Source organism: Vicugna pacos, chromosome 28 (genome assembly GCF_048564905.1).
Source record: "Vicugna pacos chromosome 28, VicPac4, whole genome shotgun sequence".
In the NCBI taxonomy this organism is placed as follows: domain Eukaryota; kingdom Metazoa; phylum Chordata; class Mammalia; order Artiodactyla; family Camelidae; genus Vicugna; species Vicugna pacos.
Window position 1 is genome coordinate 9,446,197 of NC_133014.1, and position 24,811 is coordinate 9,471,007.

A 24,811-nucleotide genomic window follows, 5' to 3' on the forward strand; every position below is an offset into this window, starting at 1 on the left:
AGGAAGAGAGAATTCTCTCTCTATACCCATGTCCCGAGAGGCTTTGAGGACACAGCAAGAAGGCGGCCCTCTGAAAGCCGGGAAGAGAGCTCTTACCAGAAACCAGCTTGGCTGCACCTTGACTTGGCTTCCCAGCCTCCAGAACTGTGAGAATTACATTTCTGTTTTTAAGCCACCCCGTCTGTGGTACAGGCACACCTTGGCGATACTGGAGGTTCAGTTCCAGACAACCACAATAAATCGAATAGCGCAACAACGAGTCACATACATTTTCTGGTTTCCCAGTGGGTAGAAAAGTTATCTTTACACTATACTGTAGTCTCTTAAGTGTGCAATGGTATTATGTCTTAAAAAAGAACATATATACCTTAATTTAAAAATACTTTATTGCTAAAAGATGCTAACCTTTAGCGAGTTGTAGTGGTCACTGATCACAGATCTCCATAAAAAATAAAATAATAATGAAAAAGTTTGAAATATTGAGAGAATTACCAAAATATGACACAGAGACATGAAGTGAGCAAATGCTATTGGAAAAATGGCACCAACAGAAGTGCTCAACACAGGGTTGCCACAAACCTTGAATTTGTTAAAACACAGACACACAATACCTACAAAGCACAATAAAGTGAAATGCAATAAAACAAGATCTGCCTGTATTTTGTTTTAGAATCCAAACAGATTAAGACAGATTTTGGTACCTGTAAGTGTGATGCTGTTCTAATACCTAAAAATGTGGAAGCAGCTTTGGAACAGGGTAATGCGTAGAGGTTGGAAGTTTTGAAGTGTGTACTAGAAATGTGGATATTAAAAAGCATTCTGGTGAGGTCTCAGATGGAAATGAAGAACACATTATTGGAAACTGAAGAAAGGGAATGCTTGTTGTAAAGCAGCAAAGAAGGTGGCTCAACTGTGTTCCAGTGTTCGGTGGAAGGCAGAACCTGCGAGTAGTGAAAATGGATATCCAGCAGAGTTCCAGGCAAAGTACTGAGGGCACAGCTTGGGTCCTCCTAACTGCTTACAGCAAAACTTGAGAGGCGAGAGATAAATTGAGGAAGGAACTACTAAACAAAAAGGAACTAGAACTTGGAGATTTAGAAAATTCTGTCCACATTGCAAACCATGAAAAAGCTTGCTCTGGAGAGAACACTGCGGGTGTGGCTGATTTTGATTCATTTTGATCAAGAGATCAGGGTGTGTCTCAGATTTAAGCAGCTGTTCTCAGCAGAAGCCAGGAAGAGAAATGGGACTACACCAGCAGAAGCACCACCAGCTGGGACTAAAGGGGACAGAAAAACCAGACAAATGAAGGAAGACTGCTGGACTTCTTGGCCCCTGCAGGGCCAGCTGGGGGAGCTTATTCAGCTTCAAGAAAAGGAAGAATGACTCTGAAGTCAGTTCAAAGATCTTTAGCCTGCCTTTGATTGCAAAGGATGGGGGCATCACCTCAGTTTCAACAGGCCAGACAGCTTCCAACCAGTTTGGAGGCAGGGCTGCCCAGGGGAGCCTTCTGGAGGGTCTGCTGCACCAGTGGGTCTGGAAGGTGGGGCATCAAGCCAAAGAACCTTAAGACCTCACGCAGTTTGCCTCACAGTTTGCCTTGCTAGGTTTTGGGCTCGCTTGGGACGCATCACCCCTTCCTTCTTCCCTATTTCTTCCCTTTGGAAGCACATGACACGTCTGGTTTCACAGGTTCACAGATGGACAAGAATTTTGCCTCAGGAGAATCTTTGAGTCTCACTCATATCTGAGTTATGTGATGTTTAGATGAGACTTTGGACTTTAGAGCTGATGCTGGAATGAGTTAAGACTTTGGGGGTTGTTGGGATGGAGTGAACGTATTTTGTACATGAGAACATAAATTTGGGGGGACCAGAGGCTAAACACTAAATTGTATTCCACCAAAATTCGTATGTTGAAGTGCTAACTTCCAGTTAGGCTGAATTTGGAGGTAGAGTTTTTGGAGTTAATTAAGGTTCAATGAGGTCATAAGGCTGGATTCCTAACTGGATAGGAATCTCCTTCTTCTTCGTAAGAAGAGGGGGAGAGAGAGCTTTCTTTCTCTTTTCACACGCATGCAGCAAGGAAAGGCCATGTGAGGACATGGCAAGAAAGCAGCCATCTGCAAGCCAGGAAGAGAGCCCTCACCAGAGACCAAAGTCGACACCTTGATCTTGGACTTCTAGCCTCCAGAACTGTGAGAAATTAGTTTCTGTTGTTTGAATCACCCAATCGGTGGTATTTTGTTAGGGAAACCCAAGCAGACTAAGAGAAAAATACACTGAAAAATAAATAAACAGACCCTCAAGAACCCAGGAGACTACAGTCAACAGTCTAACATTTGTGAAATCCAGTGAAATCTGGTGTTCAGGAAGGAGAGGGGGGGGTGGGGGCTCAAAATATATTCAAAGAAATTGCGGCCAAGAATCCCCCCAATTTGGCAAAAGACATAAATTTAAAAGATTCAAGAAGCTGGGAAAACAGGATAAACTCAAAGAAATGCACACTAAGACATCACAGTCAAACTTGTAAAAACTAAAAACACAGTAGTCAAAAATGTTTGCAAAAATAACCTTCAAAGTTTCAGGGAAAAACAAATTATGTTTAACGACATCACCTCCCTCTATCCAAGAGTAAACTGGTGAAAAGTAAGGATGCCAAAGTCTTTTCATGTTTTTCACTATCTAATATGCCGTGTCAGTTCAGCTCTACAACTAAATTCAGTGATGGTATGAAAAAGTCTTAAGGTCCAAATGACACACAACTGAGGTAAAGCTTTGTCAATAAGCACATTCTCAGCTTAAAGCAGGTTGAAAACATCAGAGGTCCTTTCTGTAGTCGCCCTGTCTAGGCCTTCAGTCTTGACCCCTGGAGTTAATGTGATTCTCAGTACTTCTCAAAAAGTAAGGTCTGAAAGACCAGAAGTGCAGAAGTGGGCTGCCAGGCCAACATTCCTTGGCTTCAAGGTGGAAACACTGCAACTGACCAACAAGTCTGACGTATTTTTCCTGGTTGTATTCATATGGGTAGTTATTTTAATCCACATTTCTTGAGTTCATCTCCCCAGCTCTTTTTTCTCTACCCTTTCTATCTACCTCCTAAATGCTCTTGTATTTAAGACTAAAGATAACTTCCCTTCTGCCACCGCTCTCACCGCTGGATAAACTCACTGTGAATCATCAACCTCTTATTTCTACCCTGGCAACTTCCCTAAAAGAACCATTTATCCTTTTAAGTATTTAGCCCCTTAACATTCTGAGACCACCCAGCCCAGCTAACATTCCTCTATCGTGGCATATCCTATCTCCTTCCCAAGGACTATGCAGTTTACATACACAATAGGGTGTTGGAAATAATTTTCCCTTCTCCCCAGGGAAATTCAGTGTCCTCTATTAGGACATTAAAAAAAAATGTAAAACCATTCTTTCACACTCTAGGTAAGCTATGTCCCATATCAACAGTGACTTATCAATTGGTATCTTTTTTTGTAACAGTCTTAAATTCCTTTCTCGCCCTCACAGTGTGGATAGTCATTGTTCAATAAATATGTTCGGAATGTACTAGATTTACATGGTCTTTATGCAGTATGAATTCTCTTTTGCTAGCCGAAGGCTGAATGGTCACTAAAGACTTTTCCATACTCCTTGGTCTTCCCTCTAGCATGAGTTTTCTGATGTTGAGAAAGGGACGAACTCTGGCTGAAAGCTCTCCCACATTCCTTACACTTGTAGGGTTTTTCTCCAGTGTGAGTTTTCTGGTGCTTTGTAAGCGACGAGCTCTGGCTGAAAGCTTTTCCACAGTCCTTACACTTGTATGGTTTCTCTCCAGTGTGTGTCCTCTGATGACGAATGAGGGCTGAGCGGTCACTGAAGGCTTTGGCACAATCACTGCATTTGTAGGGTTTCTCCCCAGTGTGAGTCCTCTGGTGCTGAGTCAGGGCTGAACAGTAACCAAAGGCTTTCCCACATTCGTGACACTCATAAGGCCTCTCTCCAGTGTGAGTTCTCTGGTGCTGAATGAGGCCTGAACGATCACTGAACGCCTTCCCGCATTCGTTACACTTGTAGGGTTTCTCTCCAGTGTGAATGACCTGATGCTGGGTAAGGAACGTGCTTTGGCTGAAGGCCTTCCCACACTCATTACACTCATAAGGTTTCTCTCCTGTATGAATTCGCTGGTGCTGGGTGAGGTACGAACTCTGATTAAAGGCCTTCCCACATTCATTGCATTCATAGGGTTTCTCCCCAGTGTGGATTATATGATGCCGAATAAGGGCTGAGCGGTGACTGAAGGCTTTCCCACATTCGTGACATTTGTAAGGTTTCTCTCCCGTGTGAATTCTCTGGTGTAGGGTGAGGTGTATGCTCTGGCTAAAGGCTTTACCACATTCGTTACATTCATAGGGTTTTTCTCCTGTGTGAATCCTCTGGTGCAAGACAAAAGCTGAGTAGTAGCTAAAGGCCTTCTCACACTCATTACACTTCCAGGGTTTCTTCCCTGCACAAATTTTCTCATGCCTCGTTAGATCTGAATTTTGTTTCAAGTTCTTTTTAAATGAATCCCAACGATGTAGTCTCTCCCCTTGCTGCTGAACAAGTGATGACCTCCGACTGAAATTTCTTCCAAATCCATCACGCTGGTAACTTCTCTCCCCAGGTTTCTTCTGAGGGGCAACCTCTTGTATTAAGAGTTTCTCGTGGTTTTCTTGCTGACTCTCTGAAGAATCCTCACCTTCACTGGAACCTTCCTTTGGAAATCTTTCAGTTAACACCCCAGGGGCTGAGTCTTCCTCAGAACTGTCCTGCTCTGGGGTGAGTGCCGTGCTTTCTGGTCTTGTCTCCCAGTCTGAAAGAAACACAACTCCAATGTATCGTTTCCTATACTGCGAGGAAAATGACTGCTGTGGTAGGGAAATAATGAAACGAACAAACAAAATAATGCACATAAAGTGACTAATAGATGAGAAACAGGAGGGTCTGGTGGAGACACGACTGGGATCAGTGACGGGTCTCCCAGGGATCGCCTGGTGTCACCACCTCACCAGAGTCTCGCTTCTTCATGCCTTGACAATGACCATCATTAGCCGATCATGCCACCAATCCACTCCTGGTCCACTGTGTCCCAATCACTGCTAACAGACCAACCTTTTAAAACCATACCTCTTACATCAAAATCTGTTGGTTCCACTGTCCCCAAGTGAGACACAAATCCTAGAAGCTAGCATTCGAGGTGGTCCAGATTTACAAATTCAGTTAGTAATTAAAAAGCAACTGACAATCTCTGATCGCTTCACACTCAACAAATTAGAAACAGTAAAACAGAGCCAAGTTAAAAAAAAAAAAGAGTAGTGTGTGGGGAGGGGAAGGTCAAATGGCCACATGCTCAGATTGGTCCCCAACTTGTCACGACACCTGCCCCTGAATTCTAGGCTTCCTGGTAAGATTTGGGGAAGAAATTGTACTGCTTGAAATGTTTAAATATTCCAGGCTTAAATGGTCATTAATATCTATTCCCACCATGACTCTCCATGAAATAGATCAAGACAATACAATGTTTATCATAATCAGAAGCGACTGGGATTTCCAGGACAAACAGGTAGAAATAGATTAAAGGCAAATGGACTTTTAGCTAAGGGGAAGCCCCAAACATTTGCAGAGAACGTATGCTTAGTGGAGGATAGTCAGAGCCTTGCCTACCTGGTGTTAAGGGTTCAAGATGGACAGAGAAGGTAAAATGACTAGGCAGGGGCAGGTACACCAACAAAGGTCCTGAAGACAGAGAAACACAGAACTGGCACAGTGAACAGCTCTCTGTGGGGAATCCGGCAGTGTTACGCTGTCTTAAGTGGACGAGGATAAGACTAAAGAAAGTAAAATTAGCTCATAGTCTAGTGCAGTATCCAGTTGGACAGAAGTAACAGGCTCAAATCCACGACATTTTCTGAAAGAAAAGTTAGCAGGACTTCATCATTAGCTCTCCTTTGCTTACCAGATAGCCAGGTACTGTTCTAAGCATTTCTCTCGGATTATGTCATTTTATCCTCACAACAACCCTATGAGGTAAGCGCTATCATTATCCGCATTTCACAGCTGGGGAATGTGAGCCATAGGGAGGCTAACTCACCTGCTGAAGGTCACAGAGTTAGTAAGTAGCTGAGATTGGCTTTTGAACCTAAGAATGATTGCGAAGTCTACATTCTTAACCACTATGCTATGCTGCCTCTGCTTAGACAAAGAGGAAGGGAAGTGAAGACTCAGAAATGAATTCATAGTCATTGGTCTGAGACAAAAAGTCACACTATCCTGCCGAGATAAAATAACATATATGAAAAAGCCTAGTTTAGAGCCTTGCACCCAGGCAAATTACTAACAAACGTTAAATGTTGGTTTTATTTCACCTTATTTGGGAAAAAGAATTAGTCTGAAAGGGTAGAAAGTATTTACTTTCTAAAAAATAACATTATGACTTTATAACAGATCTACAGTTCACTTTAACCCTTCCAGGGGTCTAGCAAAATCAAGCATTTCAAAGATGCTCTTCCACGGACCATCTGGGTTTTACGTTCACTGTTTCCAACAATCACTCACCTGGACTAGTTGCTTTTGAGACTTCTCTCTCCAGCTCCTCCCCACACTCCAACTGAGAGATTACATCAGGCTTGGAAATTGGCAGCCCTGTTCATGGGGAAAGAAAAAGGAGTCTGGTAAAGGGTCCAGTGTCAGCTCCTTGGTTGCAGGGGAAGACAGTATAAGAGAGAGAGGTTGGCTCTGAATTTCTCTGAAGAACGTAGGAAGACTGATATGGGGTCCATTTGAGTTCAGAACAATTGAATCACTTTTTTTTCCTCTCTCTATTAAAATAAGCACCCATTTATTAAGAGGTGCTTCCACTAGAACTTTGTCTCAACATCCTTGGTCAGGGAGTAGGGAAGAAGGATGCTATGACCTTGGCAAATTCAATTTTAAAAAGGTGTCCATTTCTAACTCCAGGAGTGTTAAACCTATATTTAGAAACAAGAAGAGCAGAAATTGCCTGTTCTCAGACCTTACACAGGGATTAAAAATCTTTGAATCTAAGCACCTCAGGGCTCCTAGGAACTGAGGAAGCAAAGGTACCACACTGGGTAAATTCACAGGGGGCGGGGACCCATCCTTACCCAGCAAGACCAGATTCCTATGCTTCTCAGGCACATCTCCCTGAGGAGGGTTCAGCTGCCCCCACTGGGTGAGAGCCTCAGCCATATCCCTGATCATCAAGGACTCCTGAAAAACGAAACACATCAGTGCTCACCCAGGGACCTCCTTCCGGAAGGTGCTGGGATGGACTCAAACTGTCGGCACAAGAGAAGGAAGACAGGAAAGGCAGGAAGGTTAGACAAAATGACCTCTAACTTCCCTTCCAACTAAGACCCTCTGGCGCATTTGTAGCCTCAGATGCTCCTTACCTCCACGCATCAGAACCGCGTGTAATCTGCTGTGGGAAGGAAAACTTCAGTGTAAATCTGCAAGTACCAAGTTACTAGTTTACGCACTGACAAGTTATAGAACTATAGATATCCTTACTCTTTAGACACGGGAAAGTAGAGAAAATATAATTATGAATTAAGTATTTTCTTTGTGGTATGGTTTTAAAATAAAAGGGGTTCAAGAAATCCTTCTCTGCACTAAGTATTTTCTCCCAGCACCATTCTCTGCTCTGGATCTGGGTGTGGCCTCTAGTAAGTACAAAGTTGCCTAGGAAAATATGAATTACTTCTCTCTCTAGTTTTCCTTCGTGAATAAAATCAGTCTAATGTATATCAAAAATTAGGAAGTTTCCTATGCATGTCACAGTATATAGATTGATTTGTAAAACAGCATTTCAAGTCCAATTACTATGAAAGTTCCCGGTGTTCTTGCCATTTTTCATAATGGCCCTGATTGGTCTGACCCACCCCCCACCTACTCCCTACCCCACTGAACACTACTCCTCCTGCATTCTCTGTGCTCCAGCTGGTAACTGTCTTTCAGCTGCTTGGAATGTGTGCCACACTCCCTTCTGCCCCTTCACATGTGCTACTTCCTGTTCCTCAATGTTCTCCGCTTGCCCCGTCCTTTCAGCTGTTTTAATCACACTTCAGATCTCAGCTCAGGTGTTACCTCCTCAGGGAAGCTTTCCCTGACCCTCTGGACTGTAGCACCATGTTCCTTCCCTTCTCTCAGGTTACGCACACTTTGAGGGGACTTCGTGATTAACGTTTGTCTGCCCCATTAGACGTTAACCTCCAGAGAGAGCAGAGGCCAGGTCTAAGTTTACTCAGTGAAGCAGCCCTAGTTGCTGGTTCAGAGCTGGAACATTGTAAATATTTGTCAAAGAGACAAACGAAGTAAGGAATACTTGAATAAGAATTGGCAGAAACAAGTTTAAATGGAGTGCTCTATAAAAGTGTTCATGGGAACACAGGTGGGAGGGAAGCATAAGTGTACAGAACATTGAAAACATTGCAGGAGTGTTTCCTTTGGCCTAACCCTGATCTGAATGACAGGCACAAAATTTAGACTGTGCACTAAAATGTAGATAGAGGGAGTAAGTAGAGTGGGTAATGCTCCTTTGAATCTATAGCTGAATCTGTTTACTGCTGATTAATGTCTAATCATTTTTCTAAATTTATAAAAAATTTTTTTCTGTACAACTTCAATTTAATGGAGACATATTAAAATAGACCAGTCCCTGGTATGCCAGTAAATGAACCAGCCATGGCTCTTTGAACCCCGACTTTTGCCATAGCCCCCCAAAGATGTATTTACATATAATGGTTAATTTTGTTTATATTCTGCATTCAAGTATTTAATATATATCATATATATACACACACACATATATGGTATATGATATATATGTGTGTATATATATGATATATATCCTCCAAAAACAAAAGGTAAAATAATCCACTTAATAAAATAAAAGAACTACCTACTCTGAAAATCCTCTACTCAAAATAATTTAACTTTGTTTAATACTTGAAGTATGAAATTACTACCCCTTTTATTTAAGTTATGGTCCCTTAAGGCCACATGCCTCAGGAGTTTCAACACAAGCAATATAATTTGTAGTCTCCTTTTTTTTTTTTTTTTAACAAACAGTGCAGCAGTAACAGATTATCCAGCAGTTCCTTTCAGACTGTAGTTCTGAGAAAAACCTCAGCAATCAAACCCATTCACAGAGCTGCTGCTCAGTGTGTGCGCTGGGGCTGGAGGGCACAGGCAGACCAGTCACACGCTGTCCAGCAGATGCCACTGACCTTCTCTCCCGTATCCCCTTTGAAAGGGATCTACAAATTTAGATCAGAATTGGAACTTGTTTTCTCCCAGCATTTTACGTGGCTTGTCGGTACCTGTGTGCTGTCAGGCAGGCCTGAGGTTGACGAGCACTCCCAGTGCCTTTGCCATGGGGTCTGAAAACCTCTCAGTTTCCTAGGCCAGTCCTACAGAATCATCGTGACTAACCTTCTCTCATCAATCAGTCAGGGCATGATTCGTCTTGCTGGGCCTCTAAAAACTTTCATGGGGCCTTATGTGCCTTTGGAATAAGACTCCGTGTGGATTTTCCCGTGGTCTGGCTACAACACACCTACGCTTCCCTCATCACACTCTGGCTCACTCCACAGTGGCACCCATTCCCCCTGAAGACCTCCGACTCTCTCATCACTTGGAGACTTTTTTGCAAAGTTGTTTTTTCTCTTAGAACACTCCTGTATTCTATTTTCCAACCACCTACTCTCTCTTGGTTTTCAAAGTGCAGCTTTTAACCCAGCATTTTCCCCTCCAAATACTCTAGAGGATGGAAAAACTCTTCTAGGGCTTTTTATGACTTGTCTGTACCAGTAATTTCTGTATTTAAAAAATATATATGTTTCTTCTTGCCATTTAACTATTTTACTTATCTGTATCTTATCTCCTCAGTAAACTTTACAAGGGAGAGCCAACTGGCTTATATTCCTTTGCATCTCACCAGGAGGTCAATTACAGTACTGAAGGGCTGGTAAGTGTGCATATAGCACTAAGTGGATTGAGAACCAATGCTGGGAGGGAAAGGTCTGCATAAGTGAGGAGCAATTACTGTCAGGTTCACCACTCATCATTTTATCGGGCTGAAGTCAGAGGTCTAGGAATCAAGGTTGAGCAAACCCATAACAATACAAGAAACCATATTCATGTTCCGAGAACAGAAAAACAGAAGAAAAGCAAACCCACCTGGGATGCAGGGGTCAGCAGCACAGTGGTGAGGCCCTTTTCTTTTGGGTTTCCAGCATGGGGAAGGTCACTTTTCTGAAGGTCCTCAGAAAGTGACCCTATAAGTGGAAACAGGAGCCACTGTGATTACTCTTACTTGCAGTAAACTCACAGAAACTGCCATACATAGTGACTTGTCACTTAAGAGTCAACACAGGGAACCAAGGGACAATCCCAAAATATCTCTGAATCAAGACAATTGTGATCATGGATGGCTGCCTCAGGTTCCTCCTACTCCACCCTTAAGCTCCAGTAGAACTCTGCTACGAGATCCTGGACACTTAAATTAAATACGTATTTCTATCTCTCATCTGCTGAGTGACAGTCAAAATAATCTCAAAGCCCCCATATGTCAAATTATGCCTCAGTGGGTTACTCCTGTTCTATTCCAGGCTCACAGGATGAAAGACTTAGTTAAATTCTTTTTGAACACTGGCTTTTCAGATTCAACACTGGCTTGCTCAGAAAAGCAATGGGTCTTGTTGGGGGGAAATGCAGGACTCTAAACAAATCCTGTGAATTCCCGAATCCTCACTTTCCCCATCCGCCAAATGGGCCTATTCGGTAGTCTGCTTCCCCCATAATTGTCTTATGGGGTTCCTGTGAGAACAAAAGAAAATCATTACGAAAAGCCAAATTGTCAGACCTGTTGATTTAGGGGGCAAGGGAGGCATCATTCCAAAGCTCAGCAGGGCAATGCAGGTAGCGGGCTCCCCTTAAACCGCAACGTGAGACTAACTGGTAGGAAAGGGCTCTCTCCCAGAGAAGACGTGATGCTCGTCCTTCCTGAGCCTGCCCCAGCCAGAGGGCAGCCTTTCTCCTTTTTTGTCTCCAGCAGGGGCCGCATCCCTCCGAAATTCTCACCTTTGCCCCCAGTCTCCATAGCGACTCCCTCCCCGCCGGCGCAGGTGACGACTGCGGCGGGAGAAGGGCGCGGTGAACGCGCGAGGGGCCCGGGGATCCACCGCTCGGGTCCACCCAGAGGCCCTGAACGCGAGTGCTACCCTCTCAGGGCAGTCTCGCTCCCCGACACAGGACCCCCCACCCCCGCCCTCCTTCCGGCTACTCAGACTCAGAAGGACACGCGCTCAGCCCTCCTCGACCCCAGGCTCGACCTCACGAACGACACAAAGGAAGCCCTGCCGGCGACAAAGGCATCTAGGAGCCTGCCGGGCCGAGTCGCGCCGCTCCGAGCTCGCGGCTGAACTACAGCTCCCAGAATCCTCCGCGGGGTGCGGTCGCGGTCGCGTCACCGGACGCCGCTTCCCAGAGGACCCCGCGGGGCACGGGCCAGGCGGCCTTCTGCGCCCGGACGTGTCTCCGCAACCGCGCGCGGCGGTGCTGGTCTTCCGGAGAGGTCGGCCCCTTAGAGAGCTTCTTACTGGACACCCAAAGGGCTGCGCCTTCCTCGGTGCCTGCTCTGGGCTCCAGCCCCGGAAGACATGCTTGGCCGCGCCAAACCCAGTCTTACCGGGAAATTCACCCTGGGCAACTAGCTGGCAGAGCGCGGCGCCCCGACCCACCCGGATTCCTGTCTGTCTGCTGTGCTCCCTCGGAGGGGAGGCGCCTGCATCCCAAAGGGTGCTCACCCCCACCCGGTCGCTTCCCCTCTACTGCGTCTCCGCGGCCCATTGCCTGCTGACTGCTCTCACTTCTCATTCTATTCTCAACACAACTGTACCCCTGTCTCAGAACAAAAGCCAAAGTCTTTCCATTGGCCCACAAAGCCCCCCTCAAAATCTTCATAATCTACACCCTCTAGCCCTCTGATCTCATCTCCTACTACTTTCCCCTCATTTGTTCTGCTGCAGCCACAGTGGCATCTTCGTCACTCTTTAGGTGAAGCATGCTTCCACTATGGAATTTTTGTGCTTGCTCATCTGCCTGGGTATCCTTCCCCAGACGTCCACACGCCTGCTCTCTCACGTCCTCCAAGCTTTTGTTCAACTTCCCAGTGAAGCCTTCTCTGCCCACACTTCTTCATTATTCCATAGTGCTTCTTTCTTTCTAACATATGGTTATTACTTTTGTTTATTGGGTGTCTCCCAACACACATACACCCAGAGTTAAAGCTCCACAGGGCAGAGTATCCCCAGGGTATTTACTGGTACTTAGATGATCAATAACTGAATCAGAATATCCTCTGTACTTGCAGAGAAGGTATAAGTGTCTGAAACTAATATGGCCCTCATTGCTTTTCTTGACTTCATTTGTGTGCTTTTAGAAAACTTGGACTTCATTCATAACCCTGATTTTATTTGCATAGGCCCAACTTAAGAATGGACACTAGCAGGTGGCCCAAACACATAAATTGGTGTCGTAAAGCGGTAGAGTGTAGTTGGAATACCTTGGGATTAAAAACCCACAGTTGAGTCCGCATTATCTCTTAAGGATAGATTGTCCTTGAGTTTTTCCTAAATTTAGTGAGAGCCTCTGCTTCCTTATAGTCTGTCTTTGTGTTTGCCACAACATCCTGCCAGGAAAGCATCCCTGCCTTCCTCAGGATGCTACAGTGCCATCAAAGGCCATTAACTTTGACGTGAAAATTGATGTTAAGAGAGGTAAATGAGGAATCCATTAATCACCATGGAAGAGGGAAAAACTGGAAAGAAAAGGAAGGGTTTGGGTGGCAAACGGAGGTTTGAGATTCAACAGAAGAGAGAGGTGGTAAAGGTCTCAGGGAGCCAGAGAGGAAGGCAGACAGGAAATCAGGCTTGGAGTAAACTGGCAAAAGGAGTAAGTCAAGTGTGAGTCTTGTGCCTGGTCATTACCTCTGGGCCTCTGCTCATACCCTCAGCCATTGGCTCCACTTCCCTTCCAGAGCCTGTGAGCCCGCACCACCGTGATAGGACAGTTATCGGCCTGGGTGTGCCTCTCTTATGGTGCCCTTCCAGAAGTCCTAGCCAACGAATTCCAATTATATCAATATACCATTGGCCTGATAACTGATACATCAGTATTTCATTGGCTTGATTAGCCATACTTCACTGCAAGAGAGGCAGAGAGATATAATTGGGCACTCTGCTGCTCAGAGTACTCAGATTTCCTATTGTTACTCTTTTAGAAACATCCTGCCTTTGAGTTGAGTCCTGGCTCTCCAGTCTAGCCTTCTGGTCTAAGACAAATAGAAAACAGAGATATAACTGGGTTAGTGCCAGGGAAAAAGAAAACATTGTATATGTTAAGAAAAGAATGAATGAAAAATACTGCCTGGTTTATTGGTAGCTCCTCAAAAGAAAACCATCAGAGAGGCTGAAAAATGGCAAAAGAAAAAATACTAAAAATGAAAGGTGGGTTAGCCCACTAAACAAGTTTCAGTTATTCGTTCATAGATATTCACTAGGTGCCTAAGTGACAATAAAAGTCACTGGGATTCTAATAAACAGGACAGCCACGGTCCCTGCCATCATGATGCTTATATTCTACTAGACAGAAGACAAAGAATAAATAAGCAAACAAAATATAACAGATGGTGATAAGTACAGTGAAGGAAATAATGATTAGGAGTTGGAGTGGAGGCTTCCTTGGAAGGACCCATAAGAACATCTAGGGAGTGGAGGGGTAGCTCAAGTGGTAGAGTGCATGCCGGGGTTCAATCCCCAGTGCTTCCACTTAAATAAATAAAACCTAATTACCTCCCCCCTCCAAAGAAAAACACATTTTTTTAAATTTAAAAAATGGTCATCTAGAAGTGACATTTAAGCTGAGATCTAAAAGACAAGTTAACCATGTGAACAGCCAAGAGAGGAGCATTTCAGGAAGAGATACATACGCAGAACAACAGGAGAGACACAAAGAAGCAGAGAAATGGCTGGGCAGTTTGTTACGTGTCCATGAGGGTAAATGGCAGAGGATAAGCAGGGAGGGAGGCTACCACCTGAGAAAGTGAGCTGTCCAGGACGGCTGAACGGTGTTTTAGAGGAAGAGGAGGGAGATGCGCTACAGGACAAGCAGGAAAGATAAGAAAATGTTAGCAGAGTTGAAATAAAGATAGGTCTCAACCAGCTCCCCCAAGAAGAACCAAGGCGAAGGGCCCTGCTACGCACAGCTCCACTGAGTCACTCCTCTGATAAATATCCGAGTGTGTGCTACGTACCAGGTTCTGTTCCAGACGCTGGGGAGACAGCAAAAAGCATAAAACAAAGGTCTCTCGTGGAGTTTACATTTTAATTGGACAGACAAAAATAAAATAAAGAAGTAAAGATATAGTATGTTAGGAAGATGGAGCTGGGAAGAGAGCTGGGGAGTGAGGGGCCAGGGAGCGGAAAAGGATGGGTGGAGTTCAGTTTTACTTATTAGGGTGCTCAGGGCAGGCCCGACTGAGAAGGTGGGACATTAGAGCAAGAACTTGAGAAAGGTGATGAGAAAGCCATGTGTCTATCTGGGGGACAGGCTTTCCAGGCAAAGGCCTGGTATGGTAGGGACCCTCTCCACGGGCCTGCGAGACCTCAGGGAGCGGACTCTCAGTGAACCATCCGGCGAAGTCCCACCTGCCCGGTTCACGCGTACCTAGAGCGGCACCCCCTGGGCTTCCTCTCTCTTCAGCTTCCTGAAAATCAAGTTTCCACGGCCCTTCACCTCTCTTCAACTGGAAAATCACGTCAGGTTTAGGAACTAGAAGTCCTGCTCACAAAGAACAAAAGGAGAAATGGCCGTTTGGGATGGAAATTCCTAGCTGTCTCAGGGTTTAGTAACAGCTCCTTGCCCTCTAGGGAGGAAAAGGGAACTATGCAGATGGCTTTTAAAAATTTTAAGTAGTGACGTGGATAGAGCCTTGATTTTCTATATTTAGTTTTTAATGCATTATTAAATATTTAAGACATACAGAAGGCATAAAGACTAAAACAAACACCTAAGAACCCATCAGCTAACTTAGGAAATACACATTAACACTAAGTTAACCACTTTATGCACTTAAAAATGTGTTTCATCATCTTTTTTGTCATTTTAAAAATATTTTAAAATATTCCATATTCATTGTAGACAACTGAGATACACAAAAAAGAGAAAAGGAAAAATCACCTGCGAGCCTAGCAGTCAAAGACAATGAGGGGTAACGTTTTGGTGCACATTCTTCCAGACTTTTTCTGTGCATATAGATATATTTAGAAATGTACTAAGTTCTGATGATTTTGTATCCTGCTTTTATCATTTAACAATGTATCATTTCCATCTTTCTAACTCTATAAAAACCAGCAGTGTCAAGGCCCATATTACACTGTAGCCCATTATGGATATACAGTAATTCATTTAGCTAAATGCCTATTATGAAGTATGTATATTTTTTTTTCACAATTTTAAGCAAAACTGAGATGAACATTTATCTGACTTTTTTCCCCCTTAGGACAATTCCCAGAAGAGAGGGTACACATTTTCAGTTTTACATAATACAACTTTTTACTTAAAGCTAGGATCTCAGTTAAGTCTTCCTTTATCCTATAGACTTTATGCAAATTAAAAGGGCCATTTCCTCTTGGCCCGGGGTGCCCCTCAGGCTGCAAAATGAGGCTTCACTGACATGACAGCCACATCCTTGGACATTTTGCTGCACTTTCTGGCCCCTGGCCTTAGAAATTTCTGGACTTGGCTGCTTGGACTCGGCAGCCTTCCTTAATGCTGTTCAAACGTCCTGTTATTCTTGCTGTTCTTGGTCCGTTGCTGTGGTCTAGAGAGCCCTGGCATTATCTCAGCCTTCCTTTGTTGTTTTAAAAACTGTCTGGTGGTTCCCTTTCCTGCAGGATTCTGCGTGCTCTCTATACGCTACTTCTCCTTCACTGTTCTTCATGACTATATTTCAAGGTTTTTTGAATCAGTTTTCCATTTTACTTCTTTGTTTTATGAAGGGCAGTTAATTAGGTTTATTTACTTATTTATATTTGGAGGAGGTACTGGGGATTGAACCCAGGACCTTGTGCATGCTAAGCATGTGCTCTACCACTTGAGCTATACCCTCTCGCCTTGAATGAGTTTTGACATCAACAGGAACCTGTTCTTTACCTCCTGGTGAGGAGATAGGATTTCACTCCTTCTTTGATCAGCAATATATTTTCAGAGCAGCTCCTTGAGGCATCAACCAAATCCCTGTACTAATGCATCACTAGTTAAACACAAACAAACAAACAACAAAAAGCCTATAAACTCACAAACTATTCTTTACCCTTTCGGGGATCTGTCCAAAGATGTACAATTTTGCCTCAGGCAGAAAGGAAGAGCCACACTCTTTACACACACACATACACACACACACATGCAGGTTCTGAGTCACTAAGGAAAGTCCTGCTCACCCAAAGAAACAAAACCGTGATAGTTCTCCAGCATCACTTCCCTGTAAAGGGCCCTTTGAGTAGGAACCAACTGCTTTCACTCATCCCTTGAGAACTTCATAGCCACATCCTTAAACTTGATCGACTTCTGAAAAGACAAACATATTCTTCCTCACTTATGGGTCTTCTTTTATGTGTCACCGAGGAGGAGGAAAGACTACATACAGCACTGGAAGAGAAATGGAATGGAAAAGAAATGGTTTTGATGATGTCAAGGGGACCAGGTATTTGAAGAAAGAGGTACAGGTCTGTGACCTAAGTCCTGAAACTCTTGGTTATGGCCTCATGTCATCATATTCATGACAGAGCCTCCAAATTTCAGGGGCACTGTTACATAGCCTCAGTTTTTTAAACTATAAAATGACAGAGTTAAATAATTTTTTAAGTCCCTTCCAGCTCTAACATTTGTGGACCCATGAGATTTCAGTGTGAGCAACTGGTTCTCAAGCCAAGGGAAGACCCATGATGAGTGAAGTTGTAACAGGATCCTCTGAAGAACTGAAACTGGAGAAATGGGTTCAAAGATACAGCACTTCTTTAAAAGGAAGTTACATCCTGTCCAGACCAGAGGATTCAGGGTGTTTACATTATCATGAAATTTTAAGCACCCCCTGAACCACCAGGCACATTGCTCAGGACAGAGCTGCCTCAACCCTCCGCTCCCCAACCATTACAAACTCACAAGGGGGCCGGTCGCCAAGGCTTGATGAAGGGCCACTCACAAGGAAGGTCCCTGCAGCTGGGCTGCGTGGTGCGGAAGGAGAGAATCCGGAGCCAGACAGGGTACGTGTGAGTATTCTCTGCGGAGGCCATCTTCCACCAGATGAGGCCCGTCTCCAAGGCATTCACTGTCTGGCTGGCAGGGAAGCTTCAGATTGAAGTCAGTCCAATTCACCTGCCATGCGGCTGTTAGGGGCACAGCTGCCATTCTCTCCTCATCGGTGTTCTCTTGGAAAAGGCTGGGACCAGAGATGGCAGAACTAGACAAGGAAACATGAAGAACAACCCCATTTTGCAGGTGTGTGACCCAGGCTGAAAATCTCTACTTAACAATTAGGTGTGAGACAGCCCTGACTCCCAATACCCTTCTAAGAGCGAAGCAAATCTGGAAGTAAACTCACCCTTTCCCAGGGGATGGATATTATGAATGTGCCACAACTCTGTGCCAGAATTGGCGGAGACAGGAATGACAGCCAGGCCAGACCTACTGCTCTAGAGAAAGTAGCTGTCCTAGGAGCAGTATTTCAAGGTGAGTGACAGGCAGCTATTATTCTGTCTCTTGAGCTCTGCCAACCGCACATCACACTTTCCAAGGAAATCTCTTCCTACAACTGCACATTAATAAAAAATGACTCCACTTTCTGGACAAAGCTGACTGGCATCTGACGCAATTACAGTCCTCCTCCTGGAATTTTGAAGTAGAACCAAGAAGAGGTCAGTCTCTCACAGACATAGAAAACAAACTTATGATTACCAGGAGGGAATGGGGGTAGGAAGGAATAAATCAAGAGTTTGAGATTTGCAGATACTAACCACTATATATAAAATAGACAAACAAGTTTCTACTGTATAACACAGGGAACTATATTCAATATCTTATAGTAACCTTTAGTGAAAAATATGAAAAGGAACATATGTATGTACATGTATGACTGACACATTATGCTGTACACCAGAAACTGACATAACATTGTAAACTGAGTATATGTCAATTAAAAAAAAAAAGAAATTACACAAAAAAGAAAAGGTCAGTCTCTTCTCATGAAGTTCCACTTGAGGGCAAGAAAACTTAGGAGCCCTCAACAGCCACATTTTGTCATGCCATCCGAGAGCAGGAAAGCCAGTTGGCAGTAACAAGAAAATATCAAACATCAGTATATACGTAAGTAGAGGCAAAGGGTTACAAGAAGGTCCTGAATTTCTTCTGGCCCCTGGTTCAAGTTTACAGACACACCTGCAGTCTTCTCCTTGGGTTCCAAGACCCACAAGTATCCTCGAAATGAATCCCCCTGATACTACTTTGAGCTAGGTTCCTTTAAGTTGCAACCCAGGGACCTAAGGCAGGTAGCAAAACCTCCCAGTTCCCTCACTTGAAGCTTCATTGTTCATGTTCTGCTACCAAGATCTCTCTTCTTAAGAGTTCTTTTGAGGTCCTGGGGATACACAGAAGAACACAGCATCCAACATGGCTCACAGAACCAAAAAGTGGGCATCAGTCTTAAGAATCTCATTTCCACTCCTCTACCAAATGAATCCACATCATGAAGTAAAGAGTCAGGGTCGTTATCTTCCTTGAACTCTCAGATTCTGCCTCAATCGCCTAATATATACTATCTGATACTATAGTTATTTATGTTTTTGTTTTATCTTTCCAAGTCGATGATGTCTCTTGGGAGCCAAATCCTGCTTTCCTCATTGCAGGAAAGCTACTTCCACATATCTGGTACTCAAGAAATAATTGCGGACTAATTGAAATACCAAGTTTTGCAAGAAACTCTGGTTGGTTTGGAAAGCGGAACTGAAGCTTAGAAGAGGGAGCGTCTTTGCGCAGCTGCAACAGGCCAGGTGGAAGGCGTTGAGACCCTGGGCCAGGCCCAGGGAACCCAGAGAAATGAACAATCTGAGGTGCTTTCCGGGAAAGATGGATCAGCAGGATTCAGCAGAGTCGGTTCAATCTAGGTGTCCGAGGCCCTAGGTCGGGTTAGCTGCGGAAGGGCGGCACAGCGAGCTTCGGTCAGGAAGGCTAGGGGAGGAAACGCGCCATCCCACCCCGGGGATGAGCACAGCCGAGCGCGGCCTGGGCACCCCAAAGCACGTCATCTAACACTCTGGAGGCCAGGCTATCCTGATCTCATTTCACCTCGCAGCCACGTCTTCACCCTGAGTGGTGCTGGGCTCGCAGCTGGCGCCTCCTCCCCTGTGTGCAGCGGACTGGTTCAAGGTTAGCCCGGGGAGCAGCGGCCAAGGGGAGTTCAACACTACCTCATTTCCGTTCCGACCTCACGCGGTGGCGCTAAGCATCCTTCCCTACCTCCCCTCCCCTTCCTCAACACGTCCCTCCCCCAGCAGCCTCTCCTACCACACCCAGTCCTAAACCCTCACCTTGGGGGCCAACCGGCTCGCTGCGGCCCCGTATGGCTCAAAGACCGCAAAGCGCCTGCGCAACACGCGCCCTGAAAACTACGATTCCCAGAAGGCCTCGAGGGTAAGGGGAGACACCAAGGCCACGCCCACTGCAGACGCCCCGCCCCCTAGGTACCCACGGGGTATTCCAGTGAATCATTTAAAAGGTGGAACCTCCTCACTTATAGTAAAAATGGAGGCAAGCCGACGATTAAAGAGCCAAAGCAGCCTCATAGCCCTGTTTGCCTGCCCTCGCTGGACTCGCTGCCCTACCGCGGTTGGCTCTGTTTCCTAGGCAGCTTTCTATACAGTTCTCCAGAAGGATGTTTTTAAACCTTTTCTATTCCCCTCAGGTACCTGCTAATCTTCTCCCTCACGTGAGGAAGAAGCATCAGGGAGAATTTTCATGCTTGTCCGTAATCAAATCTACAACTTTGCCTTTTTTCACGTCCGTTCTTTCTGCCCTCTCTAATTGAAACAATAAATCTGGGCGTTGCAATCGTAACTGTCAATAACGCAACTCTTAAACTTTAGCAAGCTGGGGAAGTATTTTGTTACCTATACTTAAAGAATCCTGATAAATATTCACGTCTCTAACATTTTTGAAGAATTCTTCCCTTAGTCTCATATCCCCCTCCAACTGCCATTCTCCCTCTCTCCTTATCGAAGCCAAACTACTCAGCATTGCGGACACTTGCTATTTTTACCTCCCACTTCCCATTCATTCCTTAACTAATTCATTCCAGTATGGCTTTGGTGCCACCATCCAAGTTACCAACAAATGTCAATAGACTCTTTGTCCTTTTTGACCACTTGGCAATACTGAATGCTTTTTGGGCAACATTAAATGCTTTTTGACTATTCTCTTTCTTGAGTCTTTTAAATTCTGTGACATCGCACTCACTTGGTGTTTCTCTTGCCTCTCCATCCTGTTCTGTTCACTCTGCTTTCATGGGCTCTTCCTCTCTTCATGCCCCTTTAAATCTTGGTGTTCCCCGAGACCCTAGTCTCTTCCTACACTACACCTTCTCCATGAGCAGTTTCCTTCCATTCACGTGGTTTCAGATATCACCTTTATACCTAAGATCACTGTTTTCAGTTTGTCTGTCTACAGAACATTCCTACATGTTTGGATAGTTCACAAGCATCTCAAGCTCAATATATTCAAATTAATTCATTCTCTACACTCACATGGAACACCTTGGCTGCACTGCCTCAGATATTCTTGGTCTTAAACCTTAAGAATGCTGGCATGCTTCCAGTTTAACTAACTTCTGACTCCAAGATTTGATCCTACCAATGGCCATTTGGTGAAGCTAAAACCTCAAAATTTAAGGTCTCCATTAATCCATGCTGAATTGAGAGGTATCAATTAAAAGGTAAAATGACCCTTTCCTCAGAATTTTTAGAAGATGGAACAATACTTCACCTTTTAAAAATGCTCTTCAACATCACCAAATTTTAAAAGAGAACAAATGGAGAATTGATGAATTTATGTTCCCACTCTGTTTCAATTATCACTTTACTCAAAAGTCCATTCGAATTCTAAATTCACTCGAGCCTCAGCTTGCTGAAAATAGCAAAGTATCTTAGGGAAATACTTGACCATCAATTTACTTTTAACAAGGCAATAAATAAGATTCAGAACTCTCAGAGACAATCATCAGCCAAAAGTTTGTCAATAGTTCCTTTTATTTTCTACTTGAAATTATTAAATAATAGCAGATATTATCCACTATGATAGATTCTGCACTGTGTTTTTCCTCAAGTTGCTTTGAAAGTCCACATGTGAAAAGTCTTCCCTGCTGCTCATCTGCTCTAAGACTGATCAATAGGGTTGTTTGTATGCTGAGGATCTGTTTGGCAATCCAGTTTCTTGAATCAGACTTTAACTCCCAAGGAGAAATGCATTTTGGTCCACTTGGATTCATGCAGGGAGAGCTAAGCTCCAGACAGCCTTTCAGAATCAACTCCTCTTCTGGGCATCACCTTAAGCCAATAGAAAAGGAATGCAGATGCCTAGAGTCAAAGTTGCCTGATGCCTGATCTTCAACAAAATAAAAATACATGGCTGGGCCCAGGGAACAGAGGGTTTGGGAAGTTGGGACTTCAAGTTCAGCAATGCAGGACCACGTCAAGGCAGACAAATATTCAGGGACATGTTCACTAAACAGGGAGCTTCTGTAGGTCTTGAGTAAAGCAATGATGGGCAGGAAAGGGGTCATTTGAAAAGACTGGTCTAACAGTAATACGCAAAATGTAACTGTGACAGAGGCTGCTGATGTTAACCCAATATTGAGGTGCCTGTTTACTTTCCTAGCCTCTTGGTGCTGGGGTCTGGTGTATGAGATATAAACAGAAGTGATGGCCCTTAAAAATATCCTAAAATCTCCTCCAGATTTCTCTTCCATGATGACCCTGGAGGCAACATGTTCTAAATGATAAGGATGAAGCAAGACAGATTGACTCACATCAGATTCTACATGAGAAATGAATCTTTGTTTATTTGGGGCTTACTTGTTACTGCACCATAGCTTAACACACACCTCCTCAAAAATGAAGAGGAAAGAATCTGAAACAGGGAGTGACTCCTGCAGTAACAGGACCCTGAGGTGGTAAAGGTACAGGCCAGACTGTGAAAACTCAAGAGAAACGATGTGAATCTAAGAGGTGTTTTAAATAGAACTTGGTAAGTCAGAAAGTCATTACTTCAGTTAAATGTTTATTGAGCACCTGTTATTTGCAAGGCACTGTGTGAGACACAAAGACATCCAAGTCACACCTCCAAGTGCTTACAATCTGGGTGAGGAGATAGTACCTGTATATAAATTATAAACATTATAGCATAAAATGGTACAGAGAATAGACTTTGAAGGGAGACCTGTATTTACGACCTGGCTTCACTTTTGACTAGCTGTCACCTGGGGTAAGTTACTTAACCCTCCAGACTTCAGTTTGCTCACCTGTAAAATGTGAGTAGTGACAGTACTCATGAGCGGGTTGGTGAGAGGACCAAATAATCTACTCCTTACAATACTCTCAGCTGAGTGCTTGTCCCATAATAAGCACTCAGTAAGTGCTAGCTAGTGGTGGTGGCAGTATTGGGAGATCTAGAAGCTGGGAAACAACAGAATGAGGTCAGTACCCAAAAAAAGCTCCAAGGGAGAGGGACTAACAGCTACAAAAAAAGAACTGTTCCGGAAACAACAGTACTGCTCTGGCACAAGGCTGCCTTTCCCCACCTGTTGTAGCCTCCAGTTATTTAAAGTGCAGTGAGACCTGGGGCCTCGGACAAGAGGTGTGTCTGAGGATGGCCTCCTAACGGCGATCCCTGTTGTCTGACAAACTTCTGCCAAGTGTTGACTCTTTAAAGTCACATCCGAATTTCTGGCATCCATCCCATGTCAGCTCTATCACACAGTGGGTAGAGGGTGTGCATTCAAACACTGTGGCAGCAGAGGCAGGAAAGGGGAGCAGCAGCCAGAACACACAGAATGATCAGGTGATGGGTTTGTCTAAGCTGGGGAACCCCCATCTTAAGTTTTCATGGGGGTCCTGTGACTAAAATTTTTGCCCAACTCAGTCTATTCCCTGTTTGGCATAACGCCGCTGGTGTTGAATAACTGATGATTTAGAACTGAAAACTTTCCCACACACGCTGCATTCAAAGGGCTTCTCTCCTGTGTGAACTCGCTGGTGTCGTGTAAGCCGGCACCTCTGGCTAAAGGCTTTCCCGCATTCACTGCATTCATATGGCTTGTCTCCAGTGTGAATCTTCTGATGCTGTGTAAGGGAGGAGCGGTCAAAGAAAGCTTTCCCACACTCACTGCACTGATAGCGGGGTTCTCCGGCGTGAGCTTTCTGATGTCTGTTCAGAGAGGAGACGCCATAGAAGGCTTTCCCACACTCGTTACATTCATAAGGCTTCCTGCCCGTATGGATGAGCTGATGTCGAGTAAGAATGCTTTTCTGGCTGAAGGCTTTCCCACACTGATTACATTCGTAAGGACTTTCTCCAGTATGAATTCTCTGGTGTCGAGTGAGGGACGAACGGTCAAAGAAGGCTTTCCCACACTCATTGCATTTAAAGGGCTTCTCCCCAGTATGAATTCGCTGATGTACAGTTAGGGATGAACGGTCGAAAAAGGCTTTCCCACAGGCACTGCACTCGTAGGGGCTCTCCCCAGTGTGCGACATCAGGTGCCTACTGAGACTGCTCCTGTGACTGAAGGCTTTCCCACACTCAGGACAGTCATAGGGCTTTTCTCCAGTGTGAGTCCTCTGGTGGCGGATAAGGGAGGAGTGGTCAAAAAAGGTCTTCCCGCAGTCACTGCATTCCTGGTCCCGCTCTTTGGTGAGAGTTTTCCTGGGAGGGGCTGACCGGCGCCGCAAGCCTTCCTCCCGGGAAAGGGACTTCTTGCAGGCCTCCGCTGCAGGGCTTTCCTTCTCTGTTTCCAACCCACCCTCCAGGGCATGAAACTCCAATTTAGGACACAGAGGACCTTTTCTTCCAAGCTTTTCGCTCAATGGTCCTTCTGATTTTTCTACTTCTGAAGGACCTTGAATCTCAGGCTTAGTCTCCCTGTCTGGAATGGACAGAAAACACAGATGCAGTTTCTTTTCTGGGCTAAGAAATGTTACAGCAGAAAGAAGAGATATCGTGATAAATCTGAAAAGTAATGTACAGTTGCTGCATCGCCTGCTCCCACAAATAGTCTTATACTCTAGGGAGAAACCAAGACTTGGGACTGAACTGACAGCAGGGAATAGAACTGATGGTGGAAATCTCAGAAAAGGGGAGAATTTCTATTGGGAGCGTGGCCAGGTGCCGTAGGAGAGCCGGCTACATGGAAGGGATGGTGAGGCACAGGAGTATCACTGTGTGAATGGGCAATGTGACAGGTCTGAGAAAGTGAACATTCGGTGAATAAAGGTGAACAATACTTTAAGATGCAGAGGGCAAAAAAAGAAAGTTGGTGGATGATAGAGAATAAACAATTAAGATTTGAATTTGAGAAAGAAGTAGTACCCAATACTTCCTCCCACTCACACCTAAATAACCACCACAAAACAAAACAAAACTCTGCCCTGCCC

General features: G+C 44.6%; 1 protein-coding gene and 1 long non-coding RNA gene across 7 annotated transcripts in view; both read right to left on the reverse strand.

Moving 5' to 3' along the window:
* Window positions 1–364: 364 nt before the first annotated feature.
* The window catches only part of LOC116276533 (uncharacterized), a 51,238-nt gene continuing 26,791 nt past the window's right edge, over window positions 365–24,811 (reverse strand). For 4 of the 6 annotated variants that reach the window (XM_072951440.1, XM_031692058.2, XM_072951441.1 and 1 more), the window contains one exon: window positions 21,392–24,303. In XM_072951440.1, coding sequence (XP_072807541.1) covers window positions 23,297–24,303 — 1,007 coding nt within the window. In that variant the 3' untranslated portion in view covers window positions 21,392–23,296. Of the gene's footprint in view, window positions 4,846–6,587; window positions 6,675–7,156; window positions 7,263–10,232; window positions 10,331–10,917; window positions 11,129–21,391; window positions 24,304–24,811 lie in introns of those variants that run through there. The other 2 variants (XM_015238814.3, XM_072951442.1) reach the window with 2 other exon arrangements.
* Window positions 15,050–19,684, reverse strand: LOC116285915 (uncharacterized). Its single transcript, XR_012065161.1, has 3 exons — window positions 17,716–19,684; window positions 17,317–17,574; window positions 15,050–16,763 (listed from the first exon to the last, which is right to left on the reverse strand). It is a non-coding gene; the product is annotated as an uncharacterized lncRNA (long non-coding RNA).